Source organism: Hemicordylus capensis, chromosome 4 (genome assembly GCF_027244095.1).
Source record: "Hemicordylus capensis ecotype Gifberg chromosome 4, rHemCap1.1.pri, whole genome shotgun sequence".
NCBI classification, from domain to species: Eukaryota; Metazoa; Chordata; class Lepidosauria; order Squamata; family Cordylidae; genus Hemicordylus; species Hemicordylus capensis.
Window position 1 is genome coordinate 231212731 of NC_069660.1, and position 22853 is coordinate 231235583.

Here is a 22853-nt window from a genome sequence, read left to right on the forward strand (position 1 = left end):
CTTCTGCATGCATGGCAGATGCTCTTCCCAGTGTGGCCCCACCCCCTAAGGGGAATATCTTACAGTGCTCACATGTAGTCTGTCGTAACCTGGAAAACGTATTATTATACCCTTCAAGAACAAATAATTTACTGGCCAACATGTTCCACAGAATTAGGAGGGCAGAACAAGAGCTGCTGCTGAGCTCAGACAAAGGCTTGACCTGCAGCTCTGCATATGTGCTGGGGGAAGAAGAAAGATCTTTGCTGCTCTCCCCTCCTTTCCAAAATCCTTTTTGGCTTCCAGAAAGATATCCCTAACAGTTGCACGACCATGAGTGATAAATTTCTGGGAACCAAAAAGTACTTTGGAGGGATAACAGTGAAAATTGCTCCTCCTTCCCCCTCTGCACACACTTGGCTGCAGGATAAGTCTTTGGCGTAAATCCACAGCAGCCTCTCTGCGAGGACGCAGCTTTTATTCTACCCTCTCAATGCTGTGGAAGATGTGGGCCAATGTCTTTAAATACACTACTTTCATTTTTGTGCCATTTTGTTTACAGGATTGGATTGCTTTCTTCCTAGTTGTAGATTGAAATACCAAAAAAATGATACTGATTGTATTCATTTGTATTTGTGCTGCATCCACAGAACAGAACACTGGGTGCACCTTTTATTTGGACAAACAAATGTTACAAATTTACAATCTTTCAAATTACACAGTAAGCAAGGCAAGCTTTTAAAGTGTACTTTCTCATGCTTGAGAATATTTTAAAATGGGAAAATACAGTGTTTATTTTGCCAAGACATGTCCTACTTATTCTTTGAAGGCTTCCATCTGCCCCTCAGTTTCCAGCTGAAGGAAGACTTCAGGCAAGTTGAATTATATAATTATCTACTGTAGCACCCTTGTGACACAGTTGATAATTTACCCATAATCACACCTGTCTGCATCATGAGAAATGAAACAAAGATGAGATCAAGAACGGAAAGAAGTTGGGAATGAGAACAAGAAGTCTTGGCACAGGAAGTCTCAGGAAAGGGCCACTTCCTTATATCAGCTTGCTGAGGGCACACTAGTGAGACCACAGTTAGAAATCAATAAAAGATCTTGCCTCTAACCTAAAATCTGCCAAAGTGTTATATGCAACTGAATTGTTCCCCAGTTTTCTTTTCCACCATCAAAGCTCATTTCCAGTTCCTGAGCTCAGCTTGGAATATAAATGACTGAGGGGGCATGCTGTTGGCTGGTAGAAGTGGGTCTCTCATCACATGCTACTTTTGCTTTTATTTATTTATCTATCATCCTATATAATAAGATGCTTGGTGTCTGCGTCCGTGTCTTTTTCGGGTGTTCTGCACATGCGTGGTGCGCGTGCGCAGAACACGGCGAGGGAGACATGGACGCAGGCGCCGGCCGCCATGTTGGCTGGGTGGCAGAGAAGCGGCGGGCCAAGGAGAAGCAGCCACCGCCGATGCCAGGTGGGGGGAGGAGCAGCAGCAGGCCGAGGAGAAGTGGCCGCCGCCGGGTGGCCGCACCGGGGACAAGCGGCCACCGCCGACACCGGATGGCCGGGCAAAGCGAGGAGGTGGCGGGGGAAGCCAGGCGAGGCGGCAGCGGCCCCGGATGGCGCCAGCCCTGGCCGGAGGAGGCGGTGGGCCCGGGCGGAAGGAGGAGCCGTGGCAGGCCGAGAAGAAGCGGCCGCCGCTGGGCAGCTGCACCAAGGACAAGCGGCCGCCGCCGACACCGGACGGCCAGGCAAAGCAAGGAGGCGGCGGGGGAAGCCGGGCAAGGCGGCAGCAGCCCCGGATGGCGCCGGCCCCGGCCGGAAGAGGTGGTGGGCCCGGGAGGGAGGAGGCGGCGGGGGAGGGCGGAGAAGGCTACTAGTGCCTGTTAATTTAACGGGCTGAAAGATACTAGTATCTATATAAAGTTAAAGGTAAAGTTGTGTTGTCAAGTCAGTGTTGACTCTTGGAGACCACAGAGCCATGTGGTTTTCTTTGGTAGAATACAAGAGGGGCTTACCATTGCTATCTCCTGAGCAGTATGAGATGATGCCTTTCAGCATCTTCCTATATCACTGCTGCCCGATATAGGTGTTTCCCACAATCTGGGAAACATACCAGTGGGGATTCAAATCGGCAACCTCTTGCTCCCTAGGCAAGTTACTTCCCCGCTGTGCCATTAGTTGGCTAAATAAAAAAAATCTTATTTATGTATCACCTGATATATACATCTCTAGGCATTGTACACAATTAAAGTTACATTTAAAAAAAAAATACTTTCACAGAACAAAACAATTTTTCAAAGTTCACAGAGTAAAACAAAGCGATTTCACAAAATAAAACAAACAGTTTAAAATTAATTTTAACAAAAAGCCTGAGAAAACAGGTGTGTCTTAAGGGTCTTTTAAAAAGCAAACAGAGATGGTGAAGCTGTTATTTTGATAGGGAGTGAATTCCAAAGCTCTGGGACAGCCACAGAGAATGCCTGGTCCTGAGTTGCTACCAGACAAGCCAGTGGCAACCAAGGGGGAATGTAACCCCTTGGTTATTATCTAAACCTTCTCTTGGGTCTTGACCCCACCATAATAAATACCTCCACCTTATTTGGATTCAACTTCAGTTTGTTATCCCTCATCCAGCCCATTACCATCTCTAGGCAGGCATTTAGGGAAGTTATGCAATTTCTGGATGAAGTTGATAAGAAGTAATAGATTTTGGTGTCATCAGCATATTGATAACACCCTGTACCAAATCTCCTGATGATTTATCCCAGCAGCTTCATGTAGATGTTAGCACTGGAGACAGTATGGAGCTTTGTGGAACTGCATACAGTCTTCAAGTGACACCATCTGGAATCTAATTAAGATGCTGGAATGGAGCCACTGTAGAACAGTGTCACCTAATCCCACCTCTTCCTGACGACCCAGAAGGATACCATGGTCAGTGGTATCAAAAGCTGCTGACAGATCCAAAAGGATCAGCAGAGTCACAATGTCAGAGGCTGCCTTCAGATGTCACATGGAACCTGAGGCAAACTCACCTCAGCCCCCCCCCTCCCCGAGCCAGCCATGACATCCAAATGATCAGAAGTTGAACTGCAGTTCCTGGACCCAACCAAAGTTCCGATACTTCTCCCAAACCTTGGAATGAACCCTTGGTTGGAATTAAGTTTCACTCACCCAACCAAGGGTCCATTACCTCCAGCATGTTGTCAGCACAAACTCCAGCAAGCTGCACAAAACAAAGTTAAGGGGAGTAAGCTTCTCCCCTCTAAAGCACAATTGGCTGCTACGGCTGTCCTTCTTGCCTTGAAGGAAGCTCATACTGTCAGTTACTCCCTCTTTGCAGTCTGGAAGACAGCAAAGGATGATCATCTGGGAGAGCACAGGGGAATGAGGGAAAGTGCAGGTCCGTTGGACACGTGGTTTGCTGTTATATCCGAAGGCAGCCCTAATTGGCTATCATCCATCAGGCTAACCAAGGCAGTCTCAAAAACACGTAGCCTTCTTGAGAGCCAGGTTGAAATGTGTCTAGATAATCAGTTTCCTTCAGGACTGTTTGGAGGAGAGAGGCCACCACCCTCTCAATCACCTTGCCCAACCATGGAAGATTAGAGATGGGCCTATATTTGCCTGAGAGGTCCAATGTAGGCTTTTCCAAGTGTGGTCTAATGATAGTCTCCTTAAGACAAGGAGGCATCCTACCCTCCCTCAGGGATGCATTTATGGTGTTTACCAGACCCTCTCTGACAATCTGATTTTAAGATTGAGCCATAGCACCCCAGTTTATATGTGATTAGGGCAGACACAGGTTTAAAACAAACAGTTCCTCCATTAACTTATGTCATCTGAATTATAGTATCAACCATTAGAAGGATAATTCTTTTGTGTTAATAATTTCTTTCAGCACATTTTGTTGCATCAGATGTAGTTAGAATCTACATGGGAAGCAGGCTGCTAGTATTCAAATAATTTACTTTTCAGGAATCATAGCTTTGGTACTCTCCAGAGAAACATCCGTTTTTAATGCTGTATCTCTTAATAAACAAGCAACCCTAATGTGACCTAAAGACTTACTACAAGAGGGCATGAATCCTTGTTAAAGACAACAGAAGGATGCCTCAGGCTACCTTGCTCAACTGCTGGCAGAACAGCTGTTTAAATTTAAAGAGCTCAACAAGGAAAAGACAAAATCAATAAAAGACTATTAGTGTTTAAAATAGCAGTGTTACAGTTGCACAGGTTTTAAAGGAGAGAACAGTCACGTGTTTTATAGAATCATGACACTTTAAAATAATTTTTGTGGGGGAGATGTTGATCATACAGTGACAGGAAGTGGCACAGGGCACCCATCTCTCTCTCTCTCTCTCTCTCTCTCTCTCTCTCTCTCTCTCTCTCTCTCTCTCTCTCACACACACACACACACACACACACACACACACACACACACACACACATGGTTTAGTGTGGAAAATTTTCGCATGCGTGCAGCCCTGGACCCAACCCTCCCTTGGGACCTCCCTCTCCAGGAGTCTTGGCTCTTGATAATGTCTCCTTCTTGGAATGTGGAAGGGGAGTGGTCTGATAGTGGGCACCTCTTATCTAGGCCTTCCAGCTCATCCTTGCAGGCCAGCAGTGGGTTCAACCCCAACTGGTCTGCTGGGAATTTAACAATGGGGGTAGGTACTCCAGGAACCCATGCGGATTTTGGCATGCCTGTGGGCTGTGTGGGGCGAGACATCCCAACTCTACCTGCCCACGCATGAAAGGGTGGGGTGCTGGCCCAGGCAATCGACAAGGGGGTGGAAAGAAGGGGAACCCCCCTCCTCCACCTGCAGGTAAAGGGTCCCAGTCCAGTTAAACTGCCAGTAATGGTTTTGTGGTTGCAGGATTATCCTGACAGAAGGGCTGTGGTGTTTCTTAGTAAGGGTTTCGTGGAGGGTTTCCAGATACCATCAGAGTCCAAGTGATTGGACTTCATGGCCCCTAACTTATGGTTGCTTGTTGGCATGGAGGTTGTGGTGGAACGTAAGATAGGTAAAGAGGTTGCGGCCGGGAGAGTTCTAGGCCCTTTCGATCAGCCCCTGTTCCCGAACTTGAGGGTGTCTCCGTTAGGAGTGGTCCCCAAGAAGTCCCCGGGTGAGTATCGCCTCATTCACCACCTCTCTTTTCCCAAGGGGAATTCAGTGAATGATGGCATACCTGAGGCGTTGTGTTCAGTGCGCTATACCTCTTTTGATGAGGCGATAAGGGTGGTGCACTCTTGTGGGGCTGGGGCCTTGCTGGTGAAATGTGACATAGAGTCTGCATTTCGTCTTCTTCCAGTGCACCCGGCGGATTTTGATCTCTTGGGTTTTTCATTTGAGAGTAGGTTTTATTTCGACCGGGCCCTCCCAATGGGCTGCTCAGTGTCCTGTGCGGTGTTTGAAGCTTTCAGCACTTTTTTGGAGTGGGCACTTAGGGCGGGCATCTGGTCCACGCTGCATTACCCAGGTGACTTTCTTTTTATAGGCCGAGCCGGGTCCTCTGATTGCCAGCATTTGTTGAGCTGCTTTACCCAATTGACTTAACAGTTAGAGGTCCCGTTAGCTTGGGACAAGACCGAAGGCCCTGCCACCAGTTTAGCCTTTTGGCTATTGAGCTGGACACCGTGGCCCATTGCTCGCGTTTGCCTCAGGATAAGCTTAGGGTTTTGTTGGAATTGATTGGAGCCATGCTAACTTGGCAAAGAGGCACCTTTTAACATGGTGATTCTCTTTATTTAGCAGGGGGAGAGTAACTGGCCCTATTCACCCCCAGCACAGTACCTCCAGTGACTGTGGCTGGTTTATATTTTATGTTTCTTTTTAGATTGTGAGCCCTTTGGGTACAGGGAGCCATCTTATTTATTTGTTATTTCTCTGTGTAAACCACCCTGAGCTATTTTTGGAAGGGCGGTATAGAAATCGAGTTAATAATAATAATGATGATGATGATGATGATGATGATGGGGTGGGCGCGGAAGGTTACACTTTGGGAGCTGCAGGTTGTCTTTGGGCATCTTAATTTTGCTTGTAGGGTGGTGGCACCTGGCTGTGCCTTTTTGAGGTGCCTCTGTGACGTAATGGTTGGGCTTCGTTCCCCCCACCACAGGGTGCGAGTTATTTTGGGTATCTGTGAGGATCTGAGGGTGTGGGAGTAGTTCTTGAGGAATTTCAATGGGGTATCCTTCTGGAGGGCATAGCAGCTCCTGGAAGCTGATCTCCAACTGCATTTGGATGCTGCAGCCGGTGTGGGTTTGGGGGTTTACTTTAGGGGTAAATGGTGCGCAGAGCATTGGCCCCAGGATTGGATGGACAGGGGTGTGACACGAGACCTGACCTTTTTGGAGTTCTTTCCTATTGTATAGCAGCGGTACACCTGTGGGCGGTAGAGCTTGCCAATTCTACCATGCGCTTTTGGTGCAACAATCAGGCGGTTGTGCACGTTGTCAACACTCAGACCTCTTGGTCTGCACACACCATGGGTTTTTTGTGGGTTTTTGTGCTTCGATGTCTTCGTTTTAACATTCTTTTTGTGGCCCGGCATGTCTCGGGGCTTCAGAATAATATCGCCGATGCCCTTTCTCGTTTTCTGCTGGAACGGTTCAGGGAACTAGTGCCGTAGGCGTTGCTGGAGCTGGAGCCTATGCCAGAAGCACTGTGGTGGCTCGGCAAGTAGAAGCCGGGGGAGCCATTGAGGCCTTGTTAGTGTGCAGCACCAGGGTTAGCTATTCAGCAAAAGTAGTAGCATTTTCTGTCTTTAGGCGCCGCCTGGGTATGCCCGAGGAGTGGCCTGTGCCCACGGCCCATGTTATGCAGTTTTTGGTTCAGCTTCACATGGAGGGTAGGGCAGTTTCTACAATAGCGGGCTATGTGTCCATGCTGTCATTTGCAGCCCAGGCTAGGGGGTTCCCAGACAGCACAGGCGATTGCCATGTTCATTGTATGTTGGAAGGGTGGGCCCGGGGGAGCCCTAGGGGTTCTAACAGTAGGTGGCCTCTTACTTTTGAGTTAGTTACCAGGTTAGTTGGTAAGTTTCAATCAGTTTGTAGTTCCGAGTGGGAGGTTGTCTTGTTTCAGGCGGCTATGTTGGTTTCTTTCTTTGGCGTGTTCTGGCCGAGCGAAGTTTTGCCCTGCACAGGGTGGGCGCCTAGGGAGCGCTGCCTTCAACTTAGGGATGTACACCTGTTGGGGGGGGGAGCTCGGTTGCTTCTGCGATCCTCCAAGATGGACCAAAGGTCCAGCGGGCAGATGATGAGGCTGGCAGCGGCCAAGGACTGGGGTTTTCCCTGTTGACGTGCTTCGGCGCTATTTAGCGTTGTGGCCTAGCTCAGAGGAATGCCTCTTTCAGCACAAGGACGGAGGCCCATTGACACAGTATCAATTGTGGTCTGTGTTGAAGAAGGTGCTTTCCTCCTTAGGTGAGCCGGCACATGAATTCAGCTTGCACTCTTTTTGTATTGGGGCTGCCACAACAGCCAGCTGGCTGGGTTTGTCCGATGCTGATGTCCGATGGATCGGCCGGTGGCGGTCCAAGGTGTTTCTGCACTTTGTGCGCTAAGGTTTGCATTCCTAAGCTCTGGCTGAGTGCGCAGTGCACTATGGCGCTTGGGCTAGCAGTGACACGCTTTCTCAACTGTTTATTTCTTTGGCAGGTGTTGGAGGGGCAGCGGCTCCTGTTCGAGTTCTCATCTGCGGCCATTCACTGGTTTTCTGGGCTTTCAAGAGGGCCAGCACCTCCCAGATGGGGACCGAGCTTGGTCTTGGTCAGTGTGCCCGCATCTACTGGTTGGGGATGCGTGGGATGCTTTGGTCACAGTTATTGTCAGTTTTGGGAGATTATTTAGCCAGAAGGGCCCCTCCAGAGGTTTTGGTAGTTCATCTGGATGAAAATGACTTGAGTCAGTGGACCAGGCTCTCCATCATCTGGCAGGCCTCCTCAGACTTTGGAGTCGTGAGAGATTGGATTCCCAGGGTTCAAATAGTGTGGGTGGAGTGGATTCAGCGCCACATTTGGCATGGAACCCACAGTTTGAGGGGTGTTGAGCGGGCACGGCAGAAAGCCTCAGCCGCTATTGGGAGGTTGGTGACCTCATCTGGCGTGGCGGTTATATCCCAGCCGGGCTTGGTTCACTCCCAGCCGCTTTTGTTTAGGCCTGACGGGGTCCATTTGTCAGTAGAGAGATGTGACATGCATTTGGCGAACTCGAAAAGGGGGCTTGTCATGGTGTTGGAGGGTCTTGGGGCTGGGAAGTTAAGCTAGGCTAACCTCCCTGGGTGGCAAGGACAGTGCGGGCTAGGGGTTAGCTAAAGGGATTTAACATCGGTGAGCACTCTTGGGCAGTTAAGTAGGCTTGGTGGTCAGTCGCTCCCTTGTGGTTTGTGGGGCCCAGGGAGAATGGTTGGCCATAGAGCCGATCCAGGACTTTGCACATCCTAGGGCTCGGTGGTCCGGGAGGTGTGAAGCCCTGGAAATGCCCAGACTCCATTGGATTGGCTATGAAGGGACAGAAGCAGGTTTTCCACCTGCTTCTTTCCGGAGTCAGGGTGTGTCACCCATTTAGGGCAAGGTCTAGGACTGGGGAGTCTGAACCCTGCATTGACAGCCCCGCACGGTCATGGGGGGGGGGATGGAGTTTGTACCCTCCTATTCTCCATTGCTCAAGTCAATTAAATAATTGGATAATAAAGTTGCGGCCCATTTTATACCCAAAACATCAGTGTCTGTGTCTTCTTGGGCTAGGGTCTGGTGACAATGGCTAAGAACAAAACATTGGACTATTCTGAAGTGGCCTTCTATGAGCCCTGATTTGAATCCCATCGAACATCTAAGGAAAGAACTGAAACATGCAGTCTGGAGAAGGCACTCTTCAAACCTGACACAGCTGGAGCAGTTTGCTAAGGAAGAGTGGGCCAAACTACCTGTTGACAGGTGCAGAAGTCTCACGGAGAGCTACAGGAATTGCTTGTTTGCAGTGATTGCCTCTAAAGGCTGTGCAACAAAATATTAGGTTAAGGGTCCATCATTTTTGTCCATGCCATTTTCATTTGTGTTATTATTTGAAATATTCTGTTGCATCAAAACTCTAAAGCAAAGTCTGATTTATGTTAAATGTGGAATAAACAATGATGGGTGCCAATTACGTTTGTCAGTTTCAAGTTATTTCAGAGACAATTGTGGGTTCTTTTTTCATGGAGGGGTACCAACACATTTGTCCATGTGTGTGTGGACCACATTTCACATAAATCTGTGCAGGAGTCACCTGCAAAGCAGGGAGTTGGCAGGACCAGTAGGGAGAGACAAAACACCACTATCCACAGTACTAACCTTCTATCATCATGCATTCAGATGTACATGGAATGACTATCTGCATAGAGTTAAATATTGCTAGCAAATGCTTGTATCTGGGCTTCAAGGAAACTGAATAAGAAAGAGCAATTAGCTAATATTGGGAAGGATTTAGCTGATCTTGATGTCATAGCTTTACTTAGTTGATCTAGAAAGCATGACTGGATATAGAAGCCTGATTCAGATGTTATAAAATCCCACCACTGCAGCTGTGTCCAGCGGCGCAAAGGGGAAAGAAGTCCCACCTCCACTGCGTCAATCTCCTTCATTCCCCACCATTCAGGCTTAAAGTGTGGCTTGTTTGAAGAGAAAAAAGCACTACCCATGATGGTTGTGCTTCCATGATTGCTTGTCTGAAGTGGGAAGAACCCTAAGCATGATGATAGGTGCTTCAATGATTGAAAGGCTGGATCAATCCAACCTTGCAGTCATGGAAGTGTCCACCATAATGTTCAGGGCTCTTCTCACTTCAGGTGAGCTGCACTGTAAGCACGAGTGGCAGGCCACAAGGATGATCAACACAGTAGGAGTGGGACTTCCTCCCCTTTTGCACTGCTGTACACAGCGTGACCTTAAGATAATCTGGAACTATTTGTTTGTGGTTGCCACCAACTTGTCTGGCGGCTACTTGGGAATGGGCCTCGTCTGTTGCTCCCCCTGGATTTTGGAATGCACTCCCTGTTGAAATAAGATCATCCCCATCTCTGGCAACTTTTAAAATGGCACTGAAGACACATTTATTCACCCAGGCTTTTAATTAGATTTATAGTTTTAAAATATTTAATACTGGGTTTTAAATGTTTTTAATGTTTTGAATGATTTTAATTGTAAACCACCCAGAGACTCAAGTTTTGGGCGGTTCAGAAATATTTTGAATGAATGAATGAATGAATGAATGAATAACATCTGAATCAGGTTGATGTTTTTATTGATTCCAAGATGTTTTGTCATTGAACCAATATATGTGAAAAACATAGGTGTAATGCTTAGGCTAGAATGTCATGGTTATCTGTTTGGATGTAAACAGAACTCAAGTGCCTCAAGCATTCCATTTTCTGTTATTTTGCAACTCCCCAACAGAACTGCTATTCTTTTTGGTGGCTGACATTCTAAAGGAAGTTGCAGAGGCACTGCAAGAAAAGTGCCTCTACAGCATTTCACAATCCAGCTCCCACTCTGTGTGTGTGTATTTTCATCGATCTCTCTTTACCCCAGCCCTAAAAAGTCCCCAAGGGCTGTGCAACCCTCAGGGATATATTTATGGGTGTTAGAGAGTGCTTCCAAGGGAAAGAAGAGATCAGCAAGTATCTGCTCAGGAGGACTCTAGATTACTAGAGCATTAGTTAGGATGTTGGCTGGTGTATCTTTTACTGGAGTCTTCCTCACAACTGAGTCTTCCTCACAGACCAACCTACCAGACCTGCCTGCTAGATGAAGCAAACAAAAACTAGGTGATGGCATCTCATAGCATGCAATTAACAACACAAATATGGAGACTGTTGGTGATATGTTAATGGCATTGAAGGAAGTGTAGGTGGCTCCTCAAGGGCCTCAATAGTGGCTACAGCAAAATGATAATTTAGACAAGAACTGGAGCAGCCAATGTTGCCAGCACACCACATTTTGAGGCCATGCAAAAAAGCACCCCTCTATCAGATGCACTAACAGCACAAGACTATTGGATCATAGTCTCCATGAAATTTTCAACTTGCTCAGTTCTAGTAGTTTGGCAACATTTGGTCATAAAGCCCCAGGCTGGGTTTGGCAGAGTGCCTTCAGGTTCAAATGTCAACAAACCAAACCAAAACAGGATGTAAGTAAAGCAAAGTGTGCTGTCAAGTCGATTTAGAATCCTGGTACCCACAGAGCCCTGTGGTTTTCTTTGGTAGAATACCAGATGTGCCTACCCCCTTAAGTACGCCATTATGGAGGTAAAGTCAGCTGAATAGACCCTTCAAAAGCAAATTGTTCAGGGTGCACATACTTCCATCCCCAAGATAGCAGTTGGAATGCCTTGCAGGAGAAGCACAAATACACCATTTCTCATCAAATTAAGTCTGAGGAACTGGCTAATGAAGATAAGGGATGAGCTGCTCAAGGGTAAATAAAAGACATGCCTCTTGTACCTGGGACATCATGGTCTTGAGATAGCAAAAAACAAAACAAAAACCCAGCCCCTCTTCTCCTCATACATATGGACAGCTACACAGCCCACCCTTGCCTTTGTCCAAAAGGACACACCTGATCTCCCTGATCCATAGGTTGGGATAGCTACCTGATTGAATCAGCAACTGCCTCAGGGCATGTTTTGCAGTATATTTGCCCCAAGAGAGCCACACGACATCAGAATCCATCAGACTCTTGGAGGCTGCTAGACACGGACTCTCACACATAGGCGAACTGCAGCAGCTGCCCCTCCCCTCTCTTCCCAGCTGCACCTCACTCTCTACTCGTGAGGAGGCATCTTGCCCAAGCTTCATGCATCAAATGCACGCAGGAATGATAGGTAATACCAGAGAGAAGGGACTGTAGACAGGGCCTTTTTGGTTGTGGCCCCTCAGCTTTGGAACTCCCTTCCTGAAGAGCTTTGCCATGCTTCCTCTCTCAGTTTTTTTTTAAAATCATTGAAAACAGAACTTTTTAATGAGGCTTTTAAATGTCCCATCTCTGTTTATATCTGGTAGATTCTTTAGTTTGTATAGATCTCAATTTTTAGCTTTTAAAACAACTTTTAATTTGGTACTTTAAAAATGTAATATTAAATGTGGTTTAAGCCTTGTTTTAACTTGTTTAAATTAAATCTGGTTAATTTTATTAGTCTTATTTTACTTTTACATTGGATCTTTTAATTAAAGTTGTGAACACTGAGCAATAGTGTACTGGAGGGGTTGGGTATAAATATTTTAAATAAATACTAATATATCTAGCCATCTATCCCTAAGCTCCCTCACCTTGTTTTCTGCCTCCCCACTCCTCTCCAGGCACTTCCTAGTAAAAGCCTCTAATTAGACTCTTTTAAAGAAATGCTAGCCAAAGTTTTTGAATTTGCTAACCAGACTGAGAGCTGGTCTTGTGGCAATCAGAGAGGAGAGCTGGTCTTGTGGTAGCAAGCATGACTTGTCCCCTTAGCTAAGCAGGGTCCACCCTGTTTGCATTTGAATGGGAGACTACATGTGAGCACCATAAGATATTCCTTTTAGGGGATGTATCTGCTCTGAGAAGAGGATCTAGGTTCCAAGTTTCCTCTCTGGTATCTCTAAGATAGGGCTGAGAGAGATTCCTTGGAGAAGCTGCTGCCAGTCTGTGTAGACAATACTGAGCTAGATAGACCAGTGGTCTGACTCAGTATATGGCAACTTCCTATGTTCCTATGACTCTTTTGCCTTCTGTATTTCCCCATTTCTCCCCTAAATAAAGTTTTGAAACTATATTTATCTCTTCATTCTTTCCAATACATCAGACTTGTGTAAATTGATACTGTGACAGAACTGTACCCTCATTAGAGACTTTGAATTAATTTCCCCACTTTAGCCCAAAAGCATAGCCAGAGTGCCTAGCCAATCACTCCTGTACAGTTCTGATAACACTAAGGTAAGATGCCTTCCACTTGTAAGATGCCTTGCACTGTAACCATCACCCAACAGTGCTACCACTGCACCAGCTCTTTCCCCAGCTTAATCTGATCATGGTGAACTGCCATGAATAAAATAGACTATGAGGCTGAGAAGAGAGTAATTTCTATATACTGTTATGATATAAAAGCTAATTAATAAAAGCTAGCTAATGCCAACTGGCAAGAAATGAAGGAGCATGTTTTCAGAAAGTAGCATTCTGTCCAGCAGGCAACGTTTTAAATAGAACAGAAGACATGAAGCTATTAAAAGCGATAAACACTTCCCTGCAACATTTAGTCTGAACAAGAAAATGAAATCTCCTAAATGGTAGAAATTTTTTGCATCAAAGTTTACAAACACAATTTTCCCTGTACCAATACAATGCAGAAGTGCAAAATAAACTGCATTTTTTTCTACAGCAAGCAAGGCCAAAACACTGGGGCCACATTCTAGCTAAAGTTAGTCATGATTAGTCCTGTTGAAAGCAATGGAACTTCAATTAGTCATGAGTAACCCACTCCATTGGTTATAATGGGATTTAGGCTGCTCTCCTACAGGATAGAGTACAATTGCTGCCCTATGTCACCCTTTATTGTTATTTGGGTCATTTCTTGACTTATGATATTGAACTATAATCTTGAACTTATGTTTAAACTATTATAGATGGTGATATGATGTGATATGATATGTAGGATATGATATGATGGTGGGACAGTGACTGCTAGTCCCTTTGCTAGCTAGGTAAGAGGAGAAGGGGCTAGACAATTAAAACAAATCTGTTTCTGGTCCCTTTCCTAGTCAACAATGTCTCAGTTGCCTAAGTCAACAAATCACCTAGTAGTATGCTAGGTCAGTTGATGGTAAAACATCTGGCACCTAAATATAATCCTGGATAAGAGGACCAATATGGCATTTCTCAATATGTCTAGGCTAGATGACTCCGAAGGAGTTGATCTCTCCCAGGTATGTTCAGGTGGTGCTAGCATCATTCTAGACTATAGTCAGGAAAAATTGCTACATTGAGAGGCTGCCAGTTCGAATCCCCACTAGTATGTTTCCCAGACTATGGGGAACACTTATATCTGACAGCAGTGATACAGGAAAATGCTGAAAAGCATCATCTCATACTGTGCAGGAGATGACAATGGTAAACCCCTCCTGTATTTGACCAAAGACAACCACAGGGCTCTGTGGTCACCAGGAGTCAACACTGACTTGATGGCACACTTTACCTTTACCTATCAGACTATCAGGTTGCCTGCCCAGCAATTATCTAATTTGAAATACATGTACCAGGTGCTGGGCATATATGCAAGAGTAAGGATTCTATTGGTTTACCAATGGCCCTAACAGATTCCTATCTGTGCTGACCAAAGTAGTCTCAGATCGGACAACGAGCTCCTCTAGTCTTATGGCCCTAGAGAATGTCAACTTTTATGCTGAGGGTTCCCAGTCCCTATCAGGAACAGCTTAGAACTTCATGTCCCCATTTCTACTAGGAAGGCTAGAATTTCTGCCATTACTAGTTCTCCTTGCCAATAGTTTCCTTCTTATCTCTCAAAGTAAGTTTGGAAGAGGAAGAGGAAGTCAGATGATAGCAGAGGGAGGATAACAGCAGAGGGTTGGAAGGAAGTTCAGTCAGACCGAATCTTTCCAAGCATTGTCAAAGAATTCTTGTGGGGCGAGTGGTGGAAGGGAGCTGAGCTTGCTTTGAAAGTTCCCTAAGAAAATAGGGAAAGACAGAGCCGTTCACAAAGCAAATTAGGGGAGGGGGGAGTTACTATTTTTAACCTATAATTCCTTTTGAAATTGTCTAAAGAAGCAATTGTCTAAAGAACTGTCTGAAAGAATTTCAGTAATGCACAGGAGAAAGGGCACAAGATGTTGCCTTCTTTCCTGGGGCATTGTGGGCCAGTTGTTGGGAAGAAAGGTGCTGTTTCGAAACACCATTGCTTACTGCAGTTGGCAGGATTGAAGATTTCTTATAGGAAGAAAGGGAGGCTGATGATCATCTGTCAGGTAAGAAGCCTCCACTGTTACCAGCTGAGCTTATTCTGCCTGCTCCCAGAAGCCTCCCGGGTTGCAACTGCATCTCCAGGTTTGGAGATTGCACTTTTGTTGTGCTCAGGAGCTTCACTGCAAAGTGAGCTCCCAGTCTGTGTTATACATGGGGACAAGTCACTTAGTTGGCAGTGGAGTGGTTATCCCCAGATTTGGCTACAAGCACCACAAATTGGAAAGGGGATTAAATTTACATTCCCTCTTTTTATGAGGGGGCCCCAGCTAAACAGACTCCAGAACTAGCTACTACGAGTGTGTGGCATCCGAGGTCATTTCGGCCTTGGAGTGAAATCTAAACTCCCCTCATCCTCTCATAAGAGAGATAACACCTGGTGCTAATGAAGCAATTAGGCCAGGAAGGGAAAGCAGAGTGCAGCAGCAGCCTCCCTCACAATAGGGATGAGTCAGTGAGGTAACTTTGAAGAGGTGCCCACCAAAACCTTTGACAGAACTATTGGGAGAGTCAGTCCCAGCACAGGATACTCTTTTGACACAGTTGCATACCCTAATTTTCATTACAATTAGCCTTGCATACAATAGGCAATTCACATACCTTCCTACTCAGGAAGGATAATCAGACACAATGCATTCCGAAAAAGCCTGTCTGGACTCCTCTATTCAGCAGAGCATGACTATAGCAAAGTTCCCCCAAGGCATGTTTTGCGATATAGGTAATGCTAACCCCCATGACTCAGTGTCTTTCCTCATGTATGCCTCACTGACAGCACTCCTGGAGGATCCCTTGGACCTGGAGAATAACCTCTGCCATCAAAGACCCACGCCCAGAGGCTGCAATTGGCAGAAGATTGGCATGGCCCTGCCAGCCACACGCAAGGTGAGGCCGGGATATGACCCACCCATGGACCTTTGGGACATTCCTCTCACTGAACTCTTTTAACTGGACTCTACCCAAACCCATAGGGACTCGCATACAGTGGCATTTTCCCTCTGCTATTGCAATCTAGACTAGGAGTGTGAGCACTGTAAGATGTCCCCCTCAGGGGATGGGGCTGCTCTAGGAAGAGCAGAAGGTTCTAAGTTCCCTCCCTGGCTTCTTCAAGACAGGGCTGAGAGAGATTCCTGCCTGCAACCTTGGAGAAGTCTCTGCCAGTCTGTGAAGACAATACTGAGCTAGATAGACCAATGGTCTGACTCAGTATATGGCAGCTTCCTATGTTCCTAATCTTGCCTTCTGTTGTACATGTCTGCACTCTACCCAAACCCATAGGGACTCATATACAGTGGTATTTTCTTTCTGCTATTGCAATCTTGCCTTCTGTTGTACATGTCTGTGTTTTATTGGTAAATTTTATTCACTTCTGCATTGCTTTTGTGAATCAAAAGCTAAACATTCTCTAATAACAGTCAATACACTTGGGACTCGACTGCTACAAAGTGCTGCCTTGTGTTTTACACTTGGGACTCCATCAGACTGCAACAAGCAAGTTTTGCGCTCTCCCCTCTATCACACTGGGGACTCCATTGCAACAAGGACTTCAGCAAGACCATCTTCATGCTTCCTTGTGTATTAAACATTAGGGACTTCACTGCAACAAGGACTCCAGCAGACCATCTTAGTGTTCCCCTCTCTATTGAGGCCACTTGAGCTGAAATCACTACCTGGATTGGTCTGTGTACCAATCCAGCCAGCTTACCTAGCAGGTGCAGGAAGCTGGGTCCACCGAGAAGCCATTCTCGTAGGCATCCCTCCACACTAATTTTTACAACTCTCCTGCTTTTCACTTTGCCTCCCCAGATGAATGCTAGTCTCCAGCTGCCCGAGTCGGATCTTCGTGAGGACAGGTGATATAGCCTCTTGCTCGGCTTCTTCAGGACAGAATCTGTCCTTCTCTAAATTCTGAAACATTACACACCCACCCACCCCTGATCTTAAAGTTGTTCTCTGTAGCCTCCCTGGAAATTATTTACACATAATTTGGAATTTTAAGCTAAATGTACCTTTTATGCTAGGACTACCTAGTAACCTAGTTTTATTGCTTCTATTTGTTTTTCTTACAGTAAACACCTCTTGTTAATTAAAACCTCTCTCTCTAGCTGATTTTCTTGAGTTCAGATGCTTGCACAAATTAAAACTGCTTGGAATTGTCTCCCCTTTTTGAGCTAAATTCCATATATTCGCTCCAATTGGGGGTATTGACCAATCATCCCAGAGGCAGTTCCATCAACACCACCTTCCACCAATGCATCAAGATGATATGATGTATTGATTAGATTCAATGGATCCAGTCCCCTCTGCATCAGGTTGGTGATACACTGGATTAGGATTGGATTGGATCCTGATTTTTTTATTTATTGATGCACAGCTCTATTTCCCCCCTAGCAGTTCTATAGTTGAGTAGGAGGATTGTGTATTCTGGAATATAATAATGACTGTGCCCAGAGGTGTTTTTTTGGTGGGTTTTTTTGTTCTTTTGTTCACTGAGAAGTCAACATTTAGGTCAGCTTCTCAGTACCTCCATTGGCCCTATAATATGCGTGGCTATGTCCCTATTCTAAAATAAATATATCCTTGCATGTATTTATCTGAATATGTGTATGTAATATAGAGATATTCTCATGTTTCTACAGAGATGACACTCAAGACTGATTTACATAATAAGTTTTCCCACAACAGATCAAACATATATTCGACGCACTAATTACAATGTGATTGGATGCTATTGCCATATTGGCAATATCTAGGAAGCCAAATACATAATAGAACCTTTGTATGATTTAGATCATGGCCATAGCTCTGTGCAGAAGTAAGTATTCAAAAATCCTTATCCATTAAAACCTTGATGGGAAGCAGGATACGGCTGGAACACTCAGACATGTTGCCATTTGATTTGCTATTTGATGTTGCCAAAAACATCACCAAGTTTTCCAGTCTTCATGATGAATTTCAGTGGATCTGACAGAAACTTGAAATGCTAAACCTTGCAATAGATCAAACTGTGAATGAGCTTTCATTCCTTGGGAGGCTTTTAAGTCACGTTATGTTTCTTTATTTAATACATTCAGGCACATTTGATGCACTTTGTATGCAGAGATTACATGTTCATCATATCAATTTGTTCATTTTTTTAAACCACCTTTAGAGCAGAGTTTGTGTGCATGTGCTAATGAAAAGGTTAAACGGTTATTATTGGAAGTTTTAACTCTAAGCAACTCTACTTAAAAGAAACTGTGTTGAAATGAATATGACTTGTCTTCCAAGTAAACATACACAGGATTAAGTACCTGACACGTTGACATGCTGAACAGCCATTCAGCACTGTAGTGGAACTGTGTCCCTGTGTAGCAAGGTTGCTCCAAGCTCAGCCAAAGTCTTCCAGAGCAGTAGAGCACGTGAGTGAGGTATGATGAATGAATGGGTATGATGGGAGCAAAGATAGGAGAGGGGGCATGACCTGTCATCACCTGGTTCTGGGCTTCCCAGAGGTATCTGGTGGGCCACTGTGGGAAACAGGATGCTGGACTAGATGGGCCTTGGGCCTGATCCAGTAAGGTTCTTCTTAAACTCTTATAGGAAGAGAAATATGGCCCTGAGGCTCAGCCTTCAAGGCCATTTTTATGGCAGGCAAAGAGCACTAACAGAGGCAAAAATAGCTCCCTGAGCATGTGCTGCACCAGAAGACTTTGGCTGAGCTTGGAACAGCCTTGCTGCATAGGGACACAGCATCACTACAGCACTTGTTTTTTGCATATATTTATGGAAAACATATGAAGGTAAACAAAATAATCTATGAATGTTCATCTTGTAATTGAATAAGTCCAGAATTCAGAAACACATAAATGTAAGCCATACCTCTGCCTGTAACTCCCAAATCTTCATATCTTTCTTAGACCTAGCTCCATGGTCTTCTAAATCTTCTATAATTCCTTCCACTTCATTCTTACATACATCATTCTGTACAGCACACTGAAAGAAAGGGTTTAACTTAATCACTGAAGAATCAAGATACATGCTGAAACTCTCATAATACTGAACTATATCTCCAAATGGCGTAAAATATAGGTTTATGGAACAAATACCATCAAAACACATCTTCACAAAAGTAAGCTCTATAAACTTCAGGGGAATTTAAACCTCCACCCAAGTGAGTTCAGAATTGCAGCTTTAATGATATCAAAATCACAAATAAATATGACATAGTGACATAGTGTAAGGCTTGTTGAACTTATTGGGATTTAAATCTGCATAAGACTAACCTTCACATTAGTCAAATTAAAAATGTTTACAATTTGCTTCAGTCGTAAATTCATCGGTACATATAAAAGGTGGCAATACAAGTGCTCAGATTAGGGTTGGCAGGTCCAGGTGGTGAAAATCAAAATCTGTCACCAAAAAGTGGAAATAATTGGTGCTGTTCACCAAAAAAAGTTTCTAAAAAGTCTCCATTCTGTATTAAAAAGCTGCATAAAATTTACATATGCTAATTGGTATAATATATGCATGCTTTGCTAAAAACAGGATAATTTAAGAATACATATAACTCACACACCCCTTTTTCCACACAATTCAAACACCAGTAACCTCTGGACCACAGAATCCCATGGGGCAAATGATGCGTTTTAATTCCATGGGGCAGGGATGTACCCCATCTCCACAGTTCAACACTAGCCTCTCCTTCACAGTGGTGCATGCATATAGGGGAAGCATAAGTTTCTTGACCTGGAGGGAGCTTGTTGGCTGTGCACCACAGTTGTCAAGCAGCAGAGGCATGCAACTCAGTCAGAAGAATAGGTGCAGGGGTTTTTAAATAGTTGCAAATCCAGGGTAAAAGTCCACATCTGGGAACCCTAGCTCATATATAGATACTAAGAGCTCATGTATTTTGTTCATCTTTTTTTTTTTAAATGATGAACTTTTTTCATCATTTTCCCATCATTTAAAAAGTACCTAAAATATTTCTTTTGAATGGGCATATAAAATGGATTGCTATGGCCACACACACACACACACACACACACACACACACCCCTGAAAATGTTCTCTGTTCTGTTATACTTTCAGCAGAGAACATTTTAAATCCATTAAGGAAAAAAGAGTATGGAAATAAAAATATATGGCCTTACTTTACCTACTTACATTCAGATTAAATACTTTATAATACAAAGGGTCTGTGATAAAACTATAGACTTGCAATGATGCCTTTAATTCCTATGAAACACATTTTGAAATACTAATGATACAAAAGCATTTTGCAATGCTAAAGTGATTCATCATTTATAATCTAAAGTTTTGCACTGGTCATGGAATTGGAAAATGGAGTACTGAGGGAACCAAGCTACAAACCAATTAAACACAGGAAACCAATGAGATACAGCAAAGAATGGTAACTGAATTTAAGTAGCCAAGAAGGTCAGTTATTTCTTTTGAGATTCTGAGTATGAGATTCAGTTGAAATACAGAGCAACCCCTGCCTATCTTGTGTATCAAAAGTAATTCTGATGTCACAAGATGCCAAATACCTCTGATTTGACTTCTTCAAATATCAGTGATTTTAGCTTCAAATACATGACATCATAAAACATAAAACTAACTCAGCACAGGCTGACCAAAAACTGCTGTCATCATTGGTTGCAATGGTTATGAAAATCACCTTGTATAGAGGCGATTCTCACGATGGCCAAAAAGCAGGCTAAGGGAGCCTAGCCCACTTTTTGGCGATCATGTGCTGCAATGGGAGCTGAGTGACTCCCGGCAGCAAACTGCGCTAATTCCCCCTCCCCTTAGTCAAGATTAACAGAGCGGGGCATCCTGGAACTTCTGAGGGCCATGCGGCCCCTGATTCCCACTGCCCCCACCGGCTCTGTGATGGAGACGGCAGGCATGTGGGTGGCTGATCCAGCCACCCAGGGCTGCCTGGCAATTGTCTGCGGAGAGAGTGGGCTAAGCCCGCTCTCCCCCCTAACCCCCTTATGGCGAGTCTCACTGATCATGAGACTCACCTCATAATGTTTCCTTCAGAATAAACCAAAGCCATTACTTGCTAAAGAACAAATGTGTCCCCCCCCCACCTGTCAAGAATAACTTTATTCAAGTGATGGTGCCTGGTGCAATTTCTCTGTTTTGCCTCATGGGTTCAATCTACCTCCCTAAATCAGTAGCAAAATCCATACTGATTTCAATAGATGTGGAATGCACTTCTTGAAAAGAAAATATTGAGAGAGTAAGGGAAAAGATTATCCATGTAACTACTCAATTTCCTTGCTAAATGAAGAATACAAAATATGAATAGATAGCAGTAGAGATTTGGGCTTTTATGAACCCAAGGTATACCAGTATAATGCTTTATTTAACCCTCATTCAGACATAAGATTTTTTACACTTGAGTAGGGCTTCTTACTACCAAGTAGTCCCATTGGTTGCATTGGATGTCCCCAAACCTTTCCACACCACATAACCTACAATAATTTCATTTCAAGGAACTGTAGGGATGATCCCCACATCCCAAACATGGTGCCCTCTGTGACTGCATGACTCACTGAGAATGTGAATTCTTAGCTATGAAAAATGAATATTTCACACCCCACACTAATGAGAAATGAAGAGGCTAATCACACGTGCATACAAAACAGGGCTAAAGGAGCCCAGTCCAGTTTCGCACATGCATGTGAACCACTGGGATTCCACCCGATCCCGGTTGCACCATGGTGGCAAACCTGCCTAAGTAGCCTCCCCTCAAAATGGGGTTAGGAGAGCGAGAGCTCTCCTAACCCTGTTTTTAAAAAAAAATTCAGCTTGCAGCTGCAGCTGCCAGACTGTGGGGAGCCTGGTGAGGGGAGGGGAGGGAGATAACCATGAGACCCCCATGATGGGATCCCCATGATGCACCATGCACTCATGTGGTGCATTATAGTATTTCCAAGGGCTAGGATAACACATCTTGACCCCCAATCCTCCCCGCTGCCTGGGCATGCGTGAATCATCTGGGTGTGCGGGAAGCATGCCCAGCACAGGAGTGGCAATCTGAGGGAAGGTAAGTCTAACCCACCTTCCCTGCAGCCTGCTCTGGCGCCTAGGGATGTGCAAACCAGTTCAAGTTTTTTTAAGAATTAATTTTAGTCTCTCCATAGGAACCAGTGCTGGAGAACTTTCACCCACTGACCTAGTTAATTTAAGGTTATAGTAGTAGTGTGGTATTATGAATGAAAAAGCCTCAGCATTGGTTCCTATGGAGAGACTAAAATTAATTCTTTAAAAAATCATTATTAAATAACAATAAATCCTATTGACTTGGGGGTGGCTTGGGGGAGTTTAGGCTGGCCCTGACATGCTCCCAGACCCACTTTGGGGTGCCACAGCACCTTCCAAAGGGGTGGGGCAGGGCTGCCAAAAGTCCCCATTATTCCCTATGGGGAAAAATTCTTCAAAAATTCACCACTATTCAGCGAGGTGTCCAATAGCCTTGGAATTTGGTGGGTGGCATGGTAGGTACCCATGGCACCCCTCTTTTGTGCCCCTAGGTCAGGGATTCTCAACACTGGGTCCCCAGATGTTATTGGACTTCAGTTCCCATAATCCCCAACCAAAGGCCACTGGGGCTGCGGATTATGGGAGTTGGTCCAAAAACATCTGGGGACCCAATGTTGAGAATCCCTGCCCTAGGTGCTCTACATAGGCTACAATGTGCCAGTTCGAATCCCCATTATAGCCTATGGCGAACCTTCAAAACCGGTTCGAACTTGGTTCGAATTCGAACTGAACTGAAGAGGGGTTCAAATAAAACCAAACACCCCCACCCCGGTTTGAAGCTGGTTCAAATTGAAACCAAACAGGCCAAGCTGGTTTTGTGCACATCCCTACTGGAGACCTT

At 44.9% G+C, this 22853-nt stretch overlaps 1 protein-coding gene and 1 long non-coding RNA gene across 16 annotated transcripts in view; one reads left to right on the forward strand and one right to left on the reverse strand.

Annotated features, from left to right (window-relative positions):
• CCDC102B (coiled-coil domain containing 102B) overlaps nucleotides 1–22853 on the reverse strand; it is a 229725-nt gene that overhangs the window by 91394 nt on the left and 115478 nt on the right. For all 15 annotated transcript variants that reach the window (XR_008306121.1, XR_008306122.1, XM_053245406.1 and 12 more), the window contains one exon: nucleotides 18839–18952. Coding sequence is in view for 13 of the 15 variants with exons in the window: in XM_053245406.1 (XP_053101381.1) it covers nucleotides 18839–18952 (114 nt within the window). In the remaining 2 variants the exon portion in view is untranslated. The remainder of the gene's footprint in view (nucleotides 1–18838; nucleotides 18953–22853) is intronic.
• Nucleotides 14661–17088, forward strand: LOC128322989 (uncharacterized). The gene is made up of 3 exons (XR_008306130.1): nucleotides 14661–14985; nucleotides 15753–15862; nucleotides 16784–17088. It is a non-coding gene; the product is annotated as an uncharacterized LOC128322989 (long non-coding RNA).